The 17,161-nt window shown below is 37.1% G+C and overlaps 3 protein-coding genes across 4 annotated transcripts; 2 read left to right on the top strand and 1 right to left on the bottom strand.

Moving 5' to 3' along the window:
* Positions 1–425: 425 nt before the first annotated feature.
* LOC111778100 (mechanosensitive ion channel protein 10-like) lies at positions 426–5,356 on the top strand. Its single transcript, XM_023657751.1, has 4 exons — positions 426–1,778; positions 3,753–4,170; positions 4,322–4,524; positions 4,783–5,356. The coding sequence occupies exons 1-4, from the start codon at positions 592–594 to the stop codon at positions 5,054–5,056; spliced, it is 2,082 nt and encodes a 693-aa protein (XP_023513519.1). The 5' UTR covers positions 426–591; the 3' UTR covers positions 5,057–5,356.
* Positions 5,357–5,726: 370 nt separating this feature from the next.
* LOC111778937 lies at positions 5,727–7,340 on the top strand. The gene is made up of 3 exons (XM_023658951.1): positions 5,727–5,941; positions 6,592–6,661; positions 6,999–7,340. Exons 1-3 carry the CDS (start codon positions 5,804–5,806, stop codon positions 7,043–7,045), a joined length of 255 nt encoding a protein of 84 aa, XP_023514719.1. The 5' UTR covers positions 5,727–5,803; the 3' UTR covers positions 7,046–7,340.
* Positions 7,341–8,570: 1,230 nt separating this feature from the next.
* On the bottom strand, positions 8,571–16,536 carry LOC111779210 (eukaryotic translation initiation factor 4G-like). Of its 2 annotated transcripts, none has more exons than XM_023659307.1 (10): positions 16,310–16,536; positions 15,923–16,172; positions 15,654–15,760; positions 15,295–15,414; positions 15,128–15,192; positions 14,960–15,016; positions 13,176–14,633; positions 9,965–13,071; positions 9,143–9,337; positions 8,571–9,025 (listed from the first exon to the last, which is right to left on the bottom strand). In XM_023659307.1, the coding sequence occupies exons 2-10, from the start codon at positions 16,087–16,089 to the stop codon at positions 8,695–8,697; spliced, it is 5,607 nt and encodes a 1,868-aa protein (XP_023515075.1). In that variant the 5' UTR covers positions 16,090–16,172; positions 16,310–16,536; the 3' UTR covers positions 8,571–8,694. The 2 variants fall into 2 exon arrangements, with proteins under 2 accessions (XP_023515075.1, XP_023515074.1); XM_023659306.1 differs by having other exon boundaries at positions 15,295–15,420; positions 16,310–16,535.
* Between the last annotated feature and the right edge of the window lie 625 nt (positions 16,537–17,161).

Below are 17,161 nucleotides of genomic sequence, written 5' to 3'. Positions count from 1 at the left end.
CTAACCGATATTGTCAACTTTGGCCTACAACCGATATTAACTTAATATTCTAAAAAATGTTTCGTTCCTTTCTCCGACCGATGTGAAATCTCACAATAATATTAATTTATACCATAAATCAATTTTACCTCACATATTATATAATATGCTCACCTCTTTGGATCTCACATTCAAATAAATTAGTTAGGAAATTAAACCAACATTAAATATTATTAATTATCTATAACAAATTCGCAAAGCATGTACTTTGCATTACTTTATTAAATATTAAAAAGATAATAATTATAAATAAATAAATAAATAACCACACTACACGACAAAAATAAAGCACTTACGGTCAATAATTTCATTTACTTTTTTAAACGAGGATCACATTGTTTCAAATTATCAATAAACTAATAAATAAATATTTTTAATAAATAAAATAAAATAAAATAAAATTTCTGTGGGTGTTTGCTACGTCGACAATGGTGGGTCTCTGCGCTTTTACACCACATTTTACAGATGTTTCTCGAGATCAATGGCGTCTCTGTGAACCCACCTATAAATTTCCATTCCCGACTCTGAAAACTAAACGGATTCTTCACAGTCATGGAGGTGCGGAAACCAGAAAACGACCATCTAGTTCTCGCCATCGACCCGCCGGAGAAGGAACAAATCTCACTATCTCCGGCCAGAACCAAAACTCTTCGCCGTCTCAATTTCTCTAAACCTAAATCGCGTTTCGACGAACCTAATTTCCCCCTTTCTACGCCAAGAACCATTCCTGAATCCACCGAACTCCTTCAACCTACAGCAGAAGAAGATTCCAGTTCTTCATCTTCGTACTCTGAGGAAGAGGATGAAGATGAAGAAATCGGAGCGGGAAACGAAGGACGAAAACGGAAAAGGAAGAAGAAGAAGAAAAAGATCAACAAACGAGTGTTAATCGAGTGGATATTGTTCCTCACCATAACTACTTGCTTAATCTGTGCCCTAACTCTCAAATCGCTTCAAGCGAAACAGATTTGGAGCTTAGAGGTATGGAAATGGTGTTTAATCGTAATGGTGGTATTCTGCGGCCGTTTGGTATCTGAATGGCTCGTCGGTCTCCTCGTCTTCATAATCGAACGAAACTTCATGCTTCGCGAACGAGTTCTCTATTTTGTTTACGGCCTCCGCAAGAGCTTCCAGAACTGCGCTTGGTTAGGGCTCGTTCTAATCGCGTGGATGATAATGTTCCCCGACGTTCACAACAAGAACAAAGTCCTCTTAAAGGTCTTCCGATTTCTAATCGCTGTTTTAGTCGGCGCCACAATCTGGCTTCTCAAGATCCTTCTGGTTAAAGTCCTCGCATCGTCGTTCCACGTCGCGACGTTCTTCGATCGGATGAAGGAAAGCGTGTTCAACCACTACATCCTGGAGACACTATCCGGACCGCCGCTAGACGAGGCGGAAATGGATAAGGAGGAGAATCGGAAGCGGCGGTTGCAGAAAATGTCGAAGTCTCTACCGGCGAGGTTGCAGGAGAGCGGAGGAGGCCAGATCTTGTCGAGATCGAAGCGGCAGGATTCGTGTAAGAAGATCGATATGGAGATGTTGAGGAAACTAAGCTTACAGAGGAGACCATCGGCGTGGAGTGCGAAGAGACTGATGAGCTATGTGAAATCGTCGGGACTGTCGACGATTTCTCGGACGGTGGATGATTTCGCGAACGCCGAATCGGAGATTACCAGTGAATCGGAGGCCAGAAACTGCGCTCAGAGAGTGTTCAAGAACGTCGCTAAGCCTGGTGCCAGGTTCTTCTCTCTCTCTAGAATTAAATTATTTCTCTCTCTAGAAATTAAAATTATATTTATTTACCAATTATACAAACTTTTTTTTCTTTCAAAATAAACAAATTAAAAAAAAAGATTTAAAAGATAGATAACGTTGAAATAGCATGTCACCTATAAATATAATTATATATTTTAATAAAATAAAGACCATTTTAATTATATATTTATAATATCATATCCCTATTATTTTTTTTATTTTTTATTTTTAAAATTGCCTCTTTTTTTGTTACGTCCACAAATGAAAAAGAAAATAATATTTGATTGTGAAGGTTAGTTTCTCCACTTTATATCTTTTATCATAATTTTATATTATTCAATCCATGAAAATATCTTCCCCAATTATTTTTTAAAAAGTTAATTAAATTTTATTTTTTATTTTTTATTTTTTCAGTTTTAATTTAAAACGAAAAAGGAGAAACCAAATAATTCTGTTTCCCACCAAATTATTTCATGTCTATAATTGAAAGCATTACCCAAATAGAATCTTCTTGTTTTTTTTTTTTTTTTTTTTTTTGTAAAATAATGTTTTTTAAAATCTAATTAAAAAAGACAATGCAAACTATTTATTTTACGAACCAACTATTTTTATTTTTAAATTTGAAGTATAAAAATATTTCTAAAAACGAGTAATTTAATTCAAAAGTATCTTTCAACTCTGTTATCTTTCAAAATTTTTAAAAAATTTAAAAATATTTTTACTTAAAAATACTCTTTAAAATTTAAAAATAGTATGAACATTGTTTACTTTCTTAAAAATTCTTATAGTTAATATATGAATAAAAATTGTCTAGCAACCATTCATAGATTATCTATGTTGTGTATTTTAACACAGGTACTAATAATAAAAATATTTTTGAAGGTTTTTAAAAAAGTTAGTGCCTATTAGACTTTTAAAAATTTAAGATTTTTTGAAATATTTTTAAGGTTAAAATGTATTTTTGAAATTAGTGCATATATATATATATATATATTTGATAAATTTTATTAATAATCTAGTCTATAAATAGGACAGGACCTGACAAATTATTACGAAAAATTAGTGCATATATATATATATATATATATATATATATATATATATATATATATATATATATATATATATATATATGATAAATTTTATTAATAATCTAGTCTATAAATAGGACAGGACCTGACAAATTATTGCTATTTCGTAAGTAAAGGAAGCTACTTGTCCTCCAGGAGCTTTATATCCACTGATTTTTTTTTTTTTTTTTTTTTTTTTTTTTTTTTTTTTTTTTTTTTTTTTTTTTTTTTTTTTTTTTTTTTTTTTTTTTTTTTTTTTTTTTTTTNAATAAAAGTTTAAACAAATCTAAATGTTACTGTATATACATCATATGTGGACAAAATTTTATAAATTATTGAAAAACTGATATCTCACCTTTATTTTTATTTTATTTATTTTAAAGACTTGAATAATGAATTATTTTGTTTCATAATCATTATTTCACTTTCTGTCACACCATACATTCTTATTTTCTAATAAGTACAAAAGTGATGAGAAAAATAAGTTAATTTTTATTTATTTTTTATTTATTAAATTATAGAGATTAATTTAAATATTTTAAAATACATGTACTAAATTCTCATTAGAATTAATTTAATCTAAAATTACTTAAAATCAAACGGTTAAAAATAGTATTAAAACCAATAAATAATAATATTATATGTTGTTAGTCATTTATTATATAGTTAGCTACCCCATCCTAATGGGTCCACGTGGCATCTAGGAGCCACTTTATTTTTGTGAAAAGAAAAGATTTGATAGAAAAAGACTCACATGATATGAAATGATAGGACTAAAAATAAATGATGTTTTTAATTAAATATTTTTACAATATTAGATTAATATTATTACCCTGTTGTAATGTATAAATAATTGTCAAATTAAAATACAATTTTGACGTCTTACAGATCCATTGGAGAAGATGATCTACTGAGATTCCTGAAGGTAGAAGAAGTGACCACCATTTTTCCTCTCTTTGAAGGCGCCATGGAAACAGGAAAAATCTCCAAATCCGCTTTCAGAAACTGGGTGGTTCATGCCTACATAGAGCGGAAGGCATTGGCTCATTCTTTGAATGACACCAAAACCGCCGTCCAGCAGCTCCACAAGCTGGCTAGCGCCGTCGTGATTGTGATCATCATTGTCATTTCTCTTCTGGTCCTTGGCGTAGCCACCACTAAGGTCCTCTTCGTTGTTACCTCCCAGCTTCTCCTCGTTGGATTCATGTTCCAAAACACCTGCAAAACCATCTTCGAATCCATCATTTTCGTCTTCGTTATGCACCCTTTTGATGTCGGCGATCGGTGCGTCATCGACGGTGTCCATGTAAGTAAATCATCTTGTCAAGAATTTCCATTACAAGTTTAGTTCTTGAACTTTGAGGACAAGAATTTCCATTACAAGTTTAGTTCTTGAACTTTGAGACGGGTGTATGAAATTATGAAATAATGGGGCTTTCCTTTTTCCTCTTTTTCAGATGTTTGTGGAAGAAATGAACATTTTATCAACGGTGTTCTTGAGATTCGACAATGAGAAGATTTACTATCCCAACTCTGTTCTTCTGACGAAGCCAATCAGCAATTTTAGAAGAAGTCCCGACATGTCGGACACGGTGGATTTCACTATTGATGTCTCCACTTCTTTTGACAACATCACAGCCCTCAGGAAAGCTATGCAAATGTAAGCATTTCCACCCCTTCTCATTGCCTCATTTTTTCTTCATCAAAATACACATTTTTCATTGCAAAATAAGTCTGAACGGTAGGCCATCGCTAGTAAATATTGTCCGTTTTGGCCCGTTATATATTGCCGTAAGCTTCACAATTTTAAAACACGTCTACTAAGGAGAGGTTTTCTACACTCTTATAAGAAATGTTTGGTTCGGTTCTCTAACAGATGTGGGATCTCACATTTTTTTCTCGGGTGAACTATTTACAGATACATAGAGAGCAAACCGAAGCATTGGAGCCCAAAACACTCATTGGTAGTGAAAGAGATTGAGAATGTGGACAAGATGAAGATGAGTCTATGTGTGCAGCACACCATGAACCATCAAAACTTCCCTGAAAGAAACAACAGAAGATCAGACCTCATTTTGGAACTCAAAAGGGTTTTTGAGCTTTTGGGCATAAAATACCATCTCCTTCCTCAAGAAGTTGTTGTCACTCAATTCAATTTGACAAATGGAAGAATGGCGATTCCGTCTTCGTGAACCCGAGCTCCGGAGAGGAACTAGAAGATGCTTTTTGACTATGCATCGGACATAGTTCTCGGTGTGATGAAAATTGCATCGTGACAGTCACATAGAACATTTTCTCGTCATCCTCTCGACATAGTTCTTGGGTTGGCTTTTACAAGGCATGTGAAAAGTGTGTATTTGGAGGGTTATTGGTCAAATTTATAGTCGGTGTTCACTCAGCCTATAGGAATTTGTCCCGAACTTAACCTCAAACAGGACGGAGAATCCCCTTTCAAATGGAGAGGAGGCAAAAAGATGATTATATTCCGTCTCCATCTAGCTCTTTGCCCCACCCCGTCCCAATATATATATACACACATATATAGATATGTATTTTGAAGACTGTTATAATATTAAAAATTTGAATTTTTAAAAATTATATAGTAGAATTATGCTAATTTATTCTATTTCTAATTTTTTAATTTGCGAATAAAATATGATTTTGCCCCCTAATTTCTAAATCTAATTTTATTTTAGAAATAATAATTTTTTGAAAATTTTAAACTCTTAAATTCCTTAAAAGAAAAAATATAAAACATTGGGCCGACATATTGGGCCGACATATTGGGCCGGTCTTTTAGAAAATAGTTGGGCCTGTCATTTTTTGATCTATTACTAAATGGCCCATAATGCGCTCTCTAATATCTTCGAAGATCACCTCAGTTCACTTTACCCGAAACGAAATAAAGCAGTCGAATCGAGAGTGACATCAGTCGAAAAATGGCTACCGGCGGTGGGTTTGGTACGGCGGCGGAGTTCCCGTCGAGAACGATCGAAGAGCAGAAACTGGAAATTACAAAAGAGATGAGAAGTCATGAGGTTTCCATTGCAGAGCTCAATCATCTTTCCTCTACCAGAGTAAGCCCTACCGCCATGTTTCGCTAGTTCTTTTTTCTTCTCTTTTTTTTCAAATTTGAACTAGAAGTAGAACTATTTAATAGCATTATGTTTGAAAATTTGTTCGAACTCTGCGTATTTACCTTTTTCTGCTGGATATTTTGCTAATCGATCGCCATGACTAGCATTTTGGACGAAGTTTTCTATCGTATACGTTAAGATTTAGAGTTACATGTTAATCTAGGGTTTAGATCTTCGAAACTCGTCTTCTTCTGAATTCGTTTTAGGTATTTTTGAAACATGCAACGAAGTTATGGATGTTTTTATGTAAACAACTTGATTGATGTATTTTTATTGTATAGAAGAATTTTAGTTTAGTAGTGACTTTTGATATCTCTTTTTCGCTTGAGCTCTAATAAGGATTACAACATCTCAATTTCATGAAAAATATATGTGAAAACATTCTTGTATGTTCTTACAAAGATCATGAAAAAAGAAGTTATAAACATCGATTGATTTCTAATACTGATATCATATTTTTCGATTTATGAAAATATTAGTGGAAATATAGTGGATGAAGGACATTTGACATCGAATTGCTTAAGTTGAACAGCCTCTGCCTCTCTCTGAGCAACCTTTTACTAATTCTTAATGATCGTTATACATTGCAGGCTGTCTTTCAGAAGAATGGAAACATATTTTTCCGAACAACTGTTCAAAAAGCAACAACTTCCGAACAGAGTAAGAAAATTGCTTTAATAAGCCTCCACTCTCCAATGTTTTTTTGTCTTCCGTCTAAGAAAATTGCTTTATATCCATCAATATTTCTATCAAGAAAGTTCTAATATCCATATGAGGAAGAAAATTGCTTCATTGAAACATATAGATTAGATATCGAAAAAATGTTAGATATGTGAGATTGATAGAATGTCAATAGCGAATTTCTTCTTTTTCTGTTTGACCTTGGTATCTTCCTTGGACCCATGTGAAATAGGCTTCATTGTTTTGTTTGTCAATATCTACAATTAACTAATTGACCCCATCTCATCATTCTGATTGGCTGTTCTTTTCTTTTCAGAAAAGCTTGATGCGGCTAGAGCAAAGCTTCAAAAACTGAATTCTTGATACAAGTGGAGTTCAAATTTACAGACCATATAAATTTCTCGCATATTCAAAGGAAACTCTGGAGCCAACCCTTGATTTATAGGTTCAGAAGTCTTGCTTACAAAATTTATCTACTAAAATATATTTCAACCCTGAAAAGCTTGTTTTTTGTTCTGGACATCTTTGATTATTAGCATGAATCACAAAAATAGTGAGATGCCTCAATGGAAGTTGAGCTGTTATGATACAACTTTTCAAATGTTAGTCTAAACCCCAATGGAAAACCTTTCATGTTGCCCTGTGATTCTTTCACTAAGTCCTCTCTCAGACGTTTTCACTCGAGCTATGCTGGAGACCAAGAATGGGCAAAGATTTTGAATTTTGAGTAACAGTAACAAGTTAGTCGAGGAATATTGGCCAATTTGAGGAAGAAAATTTCAACTTTTGCTTAGGATTTTATTTATTTTGGTTCATACGTTTTTTAATGCTTGAATTTAGTCATTTGCTTGTGGCTGGTTAAAACCATTTCATTTATTAATATTGTTCCTTGTTCGTTTATGGAGATTGGAACAAGAAAAGAATATGATGGTCAATGAAAAGGGAAAAACTGTGTACTCTGAATAAGATCCTCTAAATATCACTTTCTTTTATGGAAGAATTTTGGAATATTTGAACGCTTAACACAAAATCAATTACTTTAATACATTAGATATGGAAGATTAAAACACGAACCATACCTGAGAAACGTTGAGGGCCATCGTGCAAAAAGCTAACAATGCTTCAAAGCAAATGTTCAATCGTCTGCGACACATCCGACTTGCTCTACGCTAGGCCAAGTTATTCGGCTCGACCTTGACTCTGCTCGGGCCAAACTCTACTCGGGCCAAGGTCTCTCAATACAACGTTGCATCTCGTCTTGCTATTTCGATTCCCATCGACAGGATCTATATATCTTGACGCCATCCCGAGCATCTCGTCTTGCTATTTCGATTCCCATCGACAGAATCTATATATCTTGACGCCATCCCGAGCATCTCGTCTTGCTATTTCGATTCCCATCGACAGGATCTATATATCTTGACGTCATCCCGAGTCTTGGGATGTCGTCGGCCATCATAACTCAATCGGTCATGCCATCAAAAATGAGCCCGCGTGCCGGTCATCTCAACGCTTCAAAGCAAAGGATCGATAAAAGTTTTCCAACTTTTCAAGTTTCTTAATAAAACGTTTCTTAATAAAAGAAGATATGAGAGGTTCGTTCATATCTAAAGGAAACAATAAAGACACGATATTAAGAGTAAACATTTCACAATAAAGCAAAAAAAAAAAAAAGTTTCTGTAATAAATAAATAAGAGTGAAAGTTCATGAATTTTATTAACTTCCCTATATACATAACAAAATTAAATTAAAATTTAAAAAAAAAAAAAAACATTGAAAAGCAGAAAGGAACCAGACTATGTATTAAAATTTGAGAAATTGTTGGATTTAATTAGTGATGGATAAAAACCCCAATTAGATGGAAATTTCCCACCAAACCCATCAAAGTTGAAAAAAAAAATATATATATATATATATAAATTCCTTATCTGCAAATTAATTAAGTAGCCTAAAAAAAAAAGCATTGCAACTAACAAAATTACAGCAGCAGCAATTTTGATTCACTCTACTCCTAAATAAATTCCTCTAACACTCTTGATTTCTTAGGATCCGGTGGCCGAAACGTCTCCAACCGCAACTTCGAGTTCGAGCGCATATCGTTTAGGAACCCTTCTCCTTTCTCTGTTCTGATTGCCTTCAAGATGTTCCCAAGAACGTCAGCTGCAAGTCCTGCTTGAAGAAGGGCTCCTGGTTCCTCTCCTCCTTCATAGATTAGATCTCCAACTTCTTTCAAGGAAACCATGCTTTCTGTGATCACTTTCCCGAGAATACGACCCAAATACTCCGGAGCTCTGGGAGCGTCGTTTACAGCATCCTCCAAAGTCGCAAGAACTGCTTCAAACCTGCCCAGATGGAGAAGAAGATTCAAAGGAAGAATAACGAAACGTTCGAAATTTCACATGGTCGATTATTTTTCATCTATCTAACAACAAATGGTTGGTGTTTCTTTCCATCATTACCCTTTGACCAGATGAATCTGGTTCAATGTGCCATCGTTCGACTTGGAGAGGTTAACAACAAGTTTCGCCAAAAGATCCCTTTCTAAATCCGTTCTCTCGAAAGCGTCTGTGACCCAGAGACTAATCATGGTCGGGTGGAAGGCTGGGGAATTCAAGTCTTTGATGCACAGAGCTACTTCCTTCTCGTCTCGGGCACTGGAAGCAGAAAAGAACACAAAAGATAAAGTAGAGCAGGTTTTAGTATCATACCCTTTCGAATAATCGAATCATATACGACGATAATACGGTATGAATCTCAAGGGACAATCATCTGAACAAGTCCTACATGTCAACGGTTGAACAGTGTCCCAACTTCGGACTCGTCCAACAAAATCTAGAGGCCTACTAAAAACTTACTATCATGGTCAAACATAAAGCACTTGAAAAGTCATTCAACACGAGGATGAGCTTTCACATTTTTCCATCAGCCCGAACACAAATTTGAACACGTCCAAATAAAATCCAGTGCACTACTAAAAAATATCGTTATCATGATCGAACATAAAGTGAGCTTTATAGTTCCCGTTTTGCATAAATACAGCTATCTAGATATGACATGGTCTGTCTCAAGAAACTGCAACAAACAGAGGCCAGAAGAAAACAATCGGGTACGATCTAATGTTCTTATTAGAAGGATAATCATTTTGGAACGAATTCTAATTATCTGATTAAAAGAAAGATAATTTGGTCATAGAACTAATATTTGTGGAAAGAACATGTAAACTATGACCCAATTATACTTCTGTTGTGCAAAGCCAATAAAGTATTCAAGGAACTGCATACCTGTAGAACTCCTTGATGGCCGTCAGTGACAATTTCCGCAGCATATCTTCAGACAATACTTTTTCAGAAGGATGATTTGAAGTCAAAGTTGGTGGCGGTGTGACAGGTGAAATCGGACGAGATCTATCGAAATTCCGACCTGAATGTCTCAAATCCTTATTTCCAAAATTTGAATAACGATCTTGACCACCTCCGTGGTCAAATGACGTAGGACCAGCAAATCTCTCCGGCATATGTCTCAAAATTAGATCCTCCTTGGAAGCTGCACGCTCTGATGCAGAACTATACCCGTTCGAAGAAGTTGGCGCGTTTCTCAGTTCTCCAGGAAGAGATGACTTCTCAGCAGGAGAGGCTGAACTTGGTTGCGGTCCTCTAATGGACATTCCTCGAGCCAGACCACCCTGTGGACCCAAAGTAATAGACTCATCGCCACCCGCTTTATGAGGCAATGTAACAGACAATGTCCTAGCTTCATAAGCCTGTCTTTCATCTTGACGAGAATCCTGATTTCCATATCCACGAGCTTGATGCGGATATCCACGAAAACCCCCCATCTGACTACTTGGGGATGACACAGCCGATCCCCTAGGACCATAATCCATAGATGGGCCCCCTCTCCTTGCTGAAGGATTAATGCCTGGACCACGACCGAACCTACCGGTTTGAGCCTGCCGCTCCTGAGCAGCATCTCTGTGTACTTCCTCGATCTTTTTTGGGCCTTCAACTTTCCTCCTAGACTGCCATTTGTTCTTCCTCAGATCAATTGAATCTCTTAGCATGAATCGAACCCTGGATGATAATTTCATGTTGTTCGATAACATTGTCATGATCTCAAAATAAGAATCCATACTGTCTTTTGCTCTGGGATGATCTATCATCTCTCCAATTGTGCTCATCAATTTGCACAAAGATTCAACGTCTTCCTCGTCTGGATTCTGATATTCACCGAGTAACTTCTTGATGCATTCATGCATAATCCTCTCAGTCAACATTTTCTTCTTGTACAATTCCCCTATTAATCTAATGTTGCCTAGCATTCTTCTACGTGCCTTAATTCGCTTTTCTTCCCTTTCCTCTTCAGACTGCTTCACCTCACCTTCACCTTCAACTTTGTTGGCTTCTTCCTGTTCTCTTTCACCTTTCTCGAATTCCTCCTGACACTTGTTGAGTAACAATCTCTTAAAAGTAATTTTCTTGTTGTCTTCACTTAAATCAGGCAGTTCTCCAGCAAGATGAAAACAGAAGTTGGCATACATTTCACAGAATGTAGGCTCCATTAGAGCTTTGTCAAAAATCTGTGATATTACTCCGGTTAGCGTTCTACCATTATCAATGTTTACTTCTTTAACTTGCTCAAAGAGCTTTTCGAAGTTCTGGGGAGTTAGCTTGTTAAGTATAGCCTTCAATTGCCTTTGCTTGGCTTCTTCTTCATCTGATACCTTACCAATCTCATACTTCTTCTTAGCTTTATGCATAGTCTGCAACGGTGTTGACGGTGAAGGAATTAAACCCTTCTGAAAATTGTTAGCTCGTTGCCACCGATCAGCATCAGAATTATTTCTATGCAACCCTCCCTGTGGTCCCATAGGCCCACCAAGTATTCCTCCAGCATACTGAACAGAACCTTGCCCTCGGGGGTTTCTTAAAACACCAAAATTGGCTCCTTGACCAGGTCGAAACCCCGCAGTGGCTCCATAAGCTAGATCCATACGAGGATCCTGTCCTGAAACAAAGGGGCCAGGCAATTTGTTCCATCTGTCATCATCAACCAAATTGCTACCGCGACGATCCAATCGTGATCCTCCACTTGGTGGTCTATCTACTCGTCCTGGGCTCGGATATGAATCACGATCAGGATGGTGAAATGCATTGGCACGAGAACTCATCAAGGACTCTATATCAGGCGCAACTTCAAAGTTATGTGGAAGGTCCACAAACTGCTCAGCAAACTTGAGGAGGAAATCCCTAGAATACTTCTTGGCCATATCTCCCTGTCTGTCTCCACCATCAACCACCGGTGTACCAGCACCATCTCCATGTGCTGATTCCAGTTTAGGTGTAGCAATGTCAGCAGCATCTTCCCAGTCTTCAGGCTCAGCTTTACCCTGTGCATTAGCATCTTCTTTAACAGCCTCAATCGATTCCTGCTCGGTGTCCACACTAGAAGACCTACTTTCTGTCCTCTCAAAGCTCTCAGAATGTGGTACTGTTTCTTTCTTCTCTTCAGGTCGCTTATATGCCATGTAAAGGTCAGAAGTAGTTCCTGCAGCATCCGCCATTTGGAGAATTGCCCTTAGCTTCTTCTTTCCTTTTCCGGTGGTACTCTTACTCCTGCTCATATCTACAACAGATTTATCCTTCGTGCCTGAAACGGCATGTGAACTATTACCACCAGTACCAACAGCATCCAACACCAACCCATCATTTGTTCCTTCTGTAAGTTCCGTGTTTAGGTCAGATTCAGGTGGCTGATCTGATCTGATACCTTTTTTTAGAATAATATCATTACTACTCATATTGTCATCTCTACCTGAAGAATCAACAACTAACTTGTCACCTTGAGAATTTTCATGAACAGTTGAGCTAGAACTCATGGAAGCAGACACATCAACTCCTGGATGACAACTCATAGGTTCATCTGCAGCTCTTTGGGCAGCTTCAGAGGTTGAAACCTCGTGTCTCACAGTAGTTGAGCTCACAAACAATTCCCTTCCTGTTTTCTCAGAAACCTCCATAGGTTTTGCAGCATCATGATCTGAAAGATTTTCGGAGTTCTTAAGATCTACAGGAAGTTCAGAAGAAGTTGCTTGTCCTTGTTCTTCTGTTTTCAGTAGCACAGGTTCTGGATGCTTTTCTTTTGAATTATCCTGCTTATCATCAGAAGTGAGATCCGAGGTCTTGACATTCCCCAGACCATAATTTTCAGGAGAAGAATGAGCTACAGAAGCCAAAATGGCATCAACCGCATTGACTGATTCTGACTTGTCTTCCACAGCTAATGGAATGGTTGAAGATTTAGCTTCTACTGATTCAGAAACTATAGAGTGAGAAGTTGTGTCCTGCAATTGGCCAGGCAGTCCCAATGCTGAGGAAGATTGTCCACTAATCTGTAGATAGTGATGAAAAACATACCAAAATGATATAACAAGCTAGAGTAAGAAAGACATGATAACAGAAGGGTCACCAGACATGTCAAGAACGGATCACATACCTCATGCTGTGCTTGGGAGTATCCTTTCTTGCTTGTTTTCTTCTGATGATCCTTGTGTGAGTCGGACCTTGATAAATTTTCCCTCCTGCCTTCATTATGCATTCCAGCTAACTCAGGCTCCTCGGAGGAAGCAGTTAATGAAGGTTGCACAGTGCTGGAATCTTGGCTGTCGAGCAAAACCACAGAAGGTGCTTCTGTAGACAGTTTAGATACTACAGGTGAAGACTTCATCGACAATGGTTCTTTGACAACTTTTGAATCATGTAGAGAACTGTCCAAGGCTGTATCTATTGCCCTTTGAGAAGAAGGCTGGGTTATATCAACAGATGCGTTTGAGGATTTTTGTGATTTGACTTCTTCAGTTGTAGGTAATCTACTTGGCAATGAGTCAGAACCCTTGCCACCTATAGGATCGGCAGGCATTTTGATTGTAACATGAACTGTCCCTGAGGGAGCAGGAGGTTGCAAGCTGTGAGTATCTCGAGTATGCTCTCTATTAGGTGGATCTGAAATAGCGTGCATTGGGCCTCCAACAGGCTTCTTAACATGCAGATCTATGTATGGTGGATTTTGAGAGCCCTGGCTGACTGGATAATTAAACCTGTGTGGCTGAGGATTTGGTGCAGCTTGACCACTAGGTAAAGGAAGGGAACTGGGGTTTCCAAAATATAAAGGATTGGGATTGTAAGAATTGGGATAATAGTTCATTGCATGACTTGGTGCATATGGAAGAGGCTGTGTTTGAGAAGGAAGATTATATTGAGGCCTAGGTCCTGAAGAACTAGTATCAGTATATGCATTTGTTTGCTTGTTATCAAATACTAACTCTTCATGGGTCTTTGGATCAGTAATTCTAACAGCGGACTTACGAGGGCCGCCAAATTTCCCTCCTTGCTGTTGAGGGTATTGCGAACTTACATTGATTCCTAAGTTGCTTAACTGAGGAGGCATCTGAGAACCTATTTGAGCTGCAAAACCTAAGCCCGGTCCCTGATGAATTATCCCCTGTGGCTGCATTGGATGGGGATGAAGACCAGGAACAAACATTGGCTGTTGAACTTGAGGAGAGCTTCCAATCTGCAATGGCACAGGAATGGACATGTGCAGTGAACTGGGGGTAATGCCCTGTGATTGCATCGGTTGTTTGGGAGCTCCAAATGGCACAGGTACTTGTGGTGGGTGGTAAGGCATTGTCATAGCGATTCCAGACATCGGAGTGGTGGGCTTTTGAGTTTGGTTGGTGGAATGATTTGGTGATGCTTGCACATCCCTTTTAGCCTTTTGTACTATATGAGCATCCCCAGTATTAGGTTGGTTGATGCTACCAGCATCCTTCTGTGGTAACTGCTGTCCAGTATTAGGTTGATCACCAACTCCAGTATCCTTCCTTTGTACTGGTGGCTTCGGAGCTGATGGTATCGGCATTGGAGGACCTGTTCTAAAAGATTCATGGCGTGCCTGATGTACAGCAATAACATACAGCTTTAGAAAACTAAAACCTGGAGCTTGTAGAAGTAAAGCAAATGCAGACATCTCAAATCCAAACAAGATAAAATTCTAGATAGTTATGTGGCTTCTCAGATATATAAAATATCACATTGAAACTTGCAAATAGAAGAAAAATGACTTTACTATCATGGTTCAAACCAATCTACCAATTGATACTTCTTCAACGACGTTTTTTGTAATAAAAAAAGGGTGCTGGGGCTCAGCTCCCGGCCGACGAGTAGAGGAATTGATAATAATCCTAGAAACAAGACAATCCAGAAGGAAGCAATACAAACCTGGTCACGTTTCTGTTCATCTAAATTTGGAGGAGCTGAGCTAGTCCTAACTGGAAGCTACAAAACAAAATAGAAAGCTCCCTTACAAAAGAATCAAAAAGTTCAGAGCAAACTCGCCTGCATGAAACTTATAACGTGCATTTCGTGAAGTAATTGTTGGAATTATACCTGCATACCATTCATGAATCCAGGACTTATGGAGCCAAACTGAAAAGAGAATTGATCTCCAGTACCTAAACATTAAATGCATCAATACATAGCTAAAAACGAAAAATGTTGATTCACATTTGTCAGAAACATGATCATCGAAAGTGAACACTACTACTACTACTTACCCCTCATCGGGGTCGTGGGCGCAGCCCCATCAGAACTCATGGGGGAAGATTGAGAAGTTGGAGGTTTAGGAACATCTCTGGTGCTTCTCTGGGTATGTGGCGCTTCGGTAGGCTTAGCAACTGCACCTGAAACCCGTGCATCAGATGTCGCTACAACAATACAGTAAACAAAATCTCCAAACACATCGAAGAAGAAAAACAACAATATGGGGACTTATCCAAAACAATTTAGAGTTTACCCTCTAAAAACTGGAATTAAAACCAAATAACAAGACAATCAAGAACAAATAAATAAACAAAGAAACAAAAGTTAAAAGATTAAACAACAATACCACACGATTGAATTATCTCAGACTCACCATTTTGCACTCCTCTCGAGTTAGGAGCGTTACTCGAATCCGCAGAATTTACAGTAGGAATGCCTCCTCTAGATTGCCCTCCTTGAACATTATTAGTCTTCTTAAAACTAAACAATACCCAAAACAAAGAACACACATATAAAAAACCAAAGAAATCAAGGCATAAAAATCACGACAAACCAATACGAACAAAAGGAAGAACATCAACAATTGGGAGAAAAAAAAAATCACAAAACGAAAACAACCGAAACGAAACCCTAAATCATTACCTACGATTAGAAGCGATCGACGGAGAAGGCGCGGAGCCTCCGGCACCGCCGGGCTTAGAGTGAGTGCCTGAAGAGCCTCTCTGTGGATTAAAGTTACTGGATCGCCCGGATTTGCGATACTGAGTGTAGCCTTCGTTCTTATCGGACCTTGATTGATTGAAGGACATATATTCCAACCCTTAATCTCCCGACAAAAAAAAAAAAGAAAAAAAAAAAAGAAAAAAGAAAAATCGATTCTTCCGATTATCCCCTGCAAAAACAAAGAAACCCCATCAAAAAACACAGGAGAAAAATCAGAAAGAGCCGCAGAAACAGCCCAAAAAGGAAAATTAAAGGAAAAGACAGACGAATGGGGGAAAGAAGTAGAGGAGTGAGAATGAAGAAAACCTGTTGGGGAGTGAGAGTGAAGAGATAAATAGAAAGAAATCGCAGAAATTAGGGTTTTCAAGGGGAAATCATGAGAGAAATTGAGAGAATCATAAGGAGTGGGAGAAGAAGGGGAAGAAGAAGGGGTGTGTATTGTGGTTTGTGGGCGTTTTAGAGAGAGAAATTGATGAAGAAGGGTAACAAACTGACTGGTAAGATGGGTCAAAAGAGGTAGATTTTTTAGGAGATCGAAGATCGAACGAGTCTTGCTTTTCCTAATCATTCCATTTTCTTTTCCTTTTTTTTTCTTTTTTTTAATTTTCCATATTCCTCTAAAAATCACTTCTTAAATTCCAAAATAATAATAATAATAATTATTATTATAGTAATTTACATTTCACTCCCTCCATTTTTCATATTTTTATCCATTTACCCTTCTCTTTTTAAATATTCAATATCGTATCGAACGTTAAACATGTGAACGACTCAATGAACACGAATTAAAAATAAACACGAACAGTTCAGTCTTGGTGTGTTTTGCAGTGATTTATGGTAGTTAAACATTGTTCAGAATTTTTTTTTTATGTGGGTTGCTTGATTTGTAAGCTATTGGGATGATGTAACGGGTCGTGTTTGTTAAATTACAATTTAGTCCTTCAACTTTTAAATTTATACCTATTTTGTGTTTAATAAACGGTTAATTTAGTATTTAAAAAATTACAAACATATTAGTTGCAAATTAAAAATTTAGCTTTATATTAACATAAAATTCAAGATTTTGTATATTAATTCATTTTTAAAGTTTGGAATATATTCAAAATTCTTTAACCACAAATTTAAAAGTTTAAATATTCTTTTATTAAGTAAATCATA

This window comes from Cucurbita pepo, chromosome LG17, assembly GCF_002806865.2.
Source record: "Cucurbita pepo subsp. pepo cultivar mu-cu-16 chromosome LG17, ASM280686v2, whole genome shotgun sequence".
In the NCBI taxonomy this organism is placed as follows: domain Eukaryota; kingdom Viridiplantae; phylum Streptophyta; class Magnoliopsida; order Cucurbitales; family Cucurbitaceae; genus Cucurbita; species Cucurbita pepo.
This window is presented reverse-complemented; position numbering and strand designations above follow the sequence as displayed.

Excerpts from the sequence above, each read along its gene's own strand:
- LOC111778100 (XM_023657751.1), top strand. The coding sequence starts at position 592 with ATGGAGGTGCGGAAACCAGAAAACGACCATCTAGTTCTCGCCATCGAC. Across the intron at positions 1,779-3,752 it reads GTCGCTAAGCCTGGTGCCAG|ATCCATTGGAGAAGATGATC; the intron begins GTTCTTCTCTCT and ends GACGTCTTACAG. Across the intron at positions 4,171-4,321 it reads GCGTCATCGACGGTGTCCAT|ATGTTTGTGGAAGAAATGAA; the intron begins GTAAGTAAATCA and ends CCTCTTTTTCAG.
- LOC111778937 (XM_023658951.1), top strand. The coding sequence starts at position 5,804 with ATGGCTACCGGCGGTGGGTTTGGTACGGCGGCGGAGTTCCCGTCGAGA. Across the intron at positions 5,942-6,591 it reads ATCATCTTTCCTCTACCAGA|GCTGTCTTTCAGAAGAATGG; the intron begins GTAAGCCCTACC and ends TATACATTGCAG. Across the intron at positions 6,662-6,998 it reads AGCAACAACTTCCGAACAGA|AAAAGCTTGATGCGGCTAGA; the intron begins GTAAGAAAATTG and ends TTTTCTTTTCAG.
- LOC111779210 (XM_023659306.1), bottom strand. The coding sequence starts at position 16,089 with ATGTCCTTCAATCAATCAAGGTCCGATAAGAACGAAGGCTACACTCAG. Across the intron at positions 15,421-15,653 it reads CTCGAGAGGAGTGCAAAATG|GTGCAGTTGCTAAGCCTACC; the intron begins GTGAGTCTGAGA and ends CACGGGTTTCAG. Across the intron at positions 14,634-14,959 it reads ATGAACAGAAACGTGACCAG|GCACGCCATGAATCTTTTAG; the intron begins GTTTGTATTGCT and ends GCTGTACATCAG.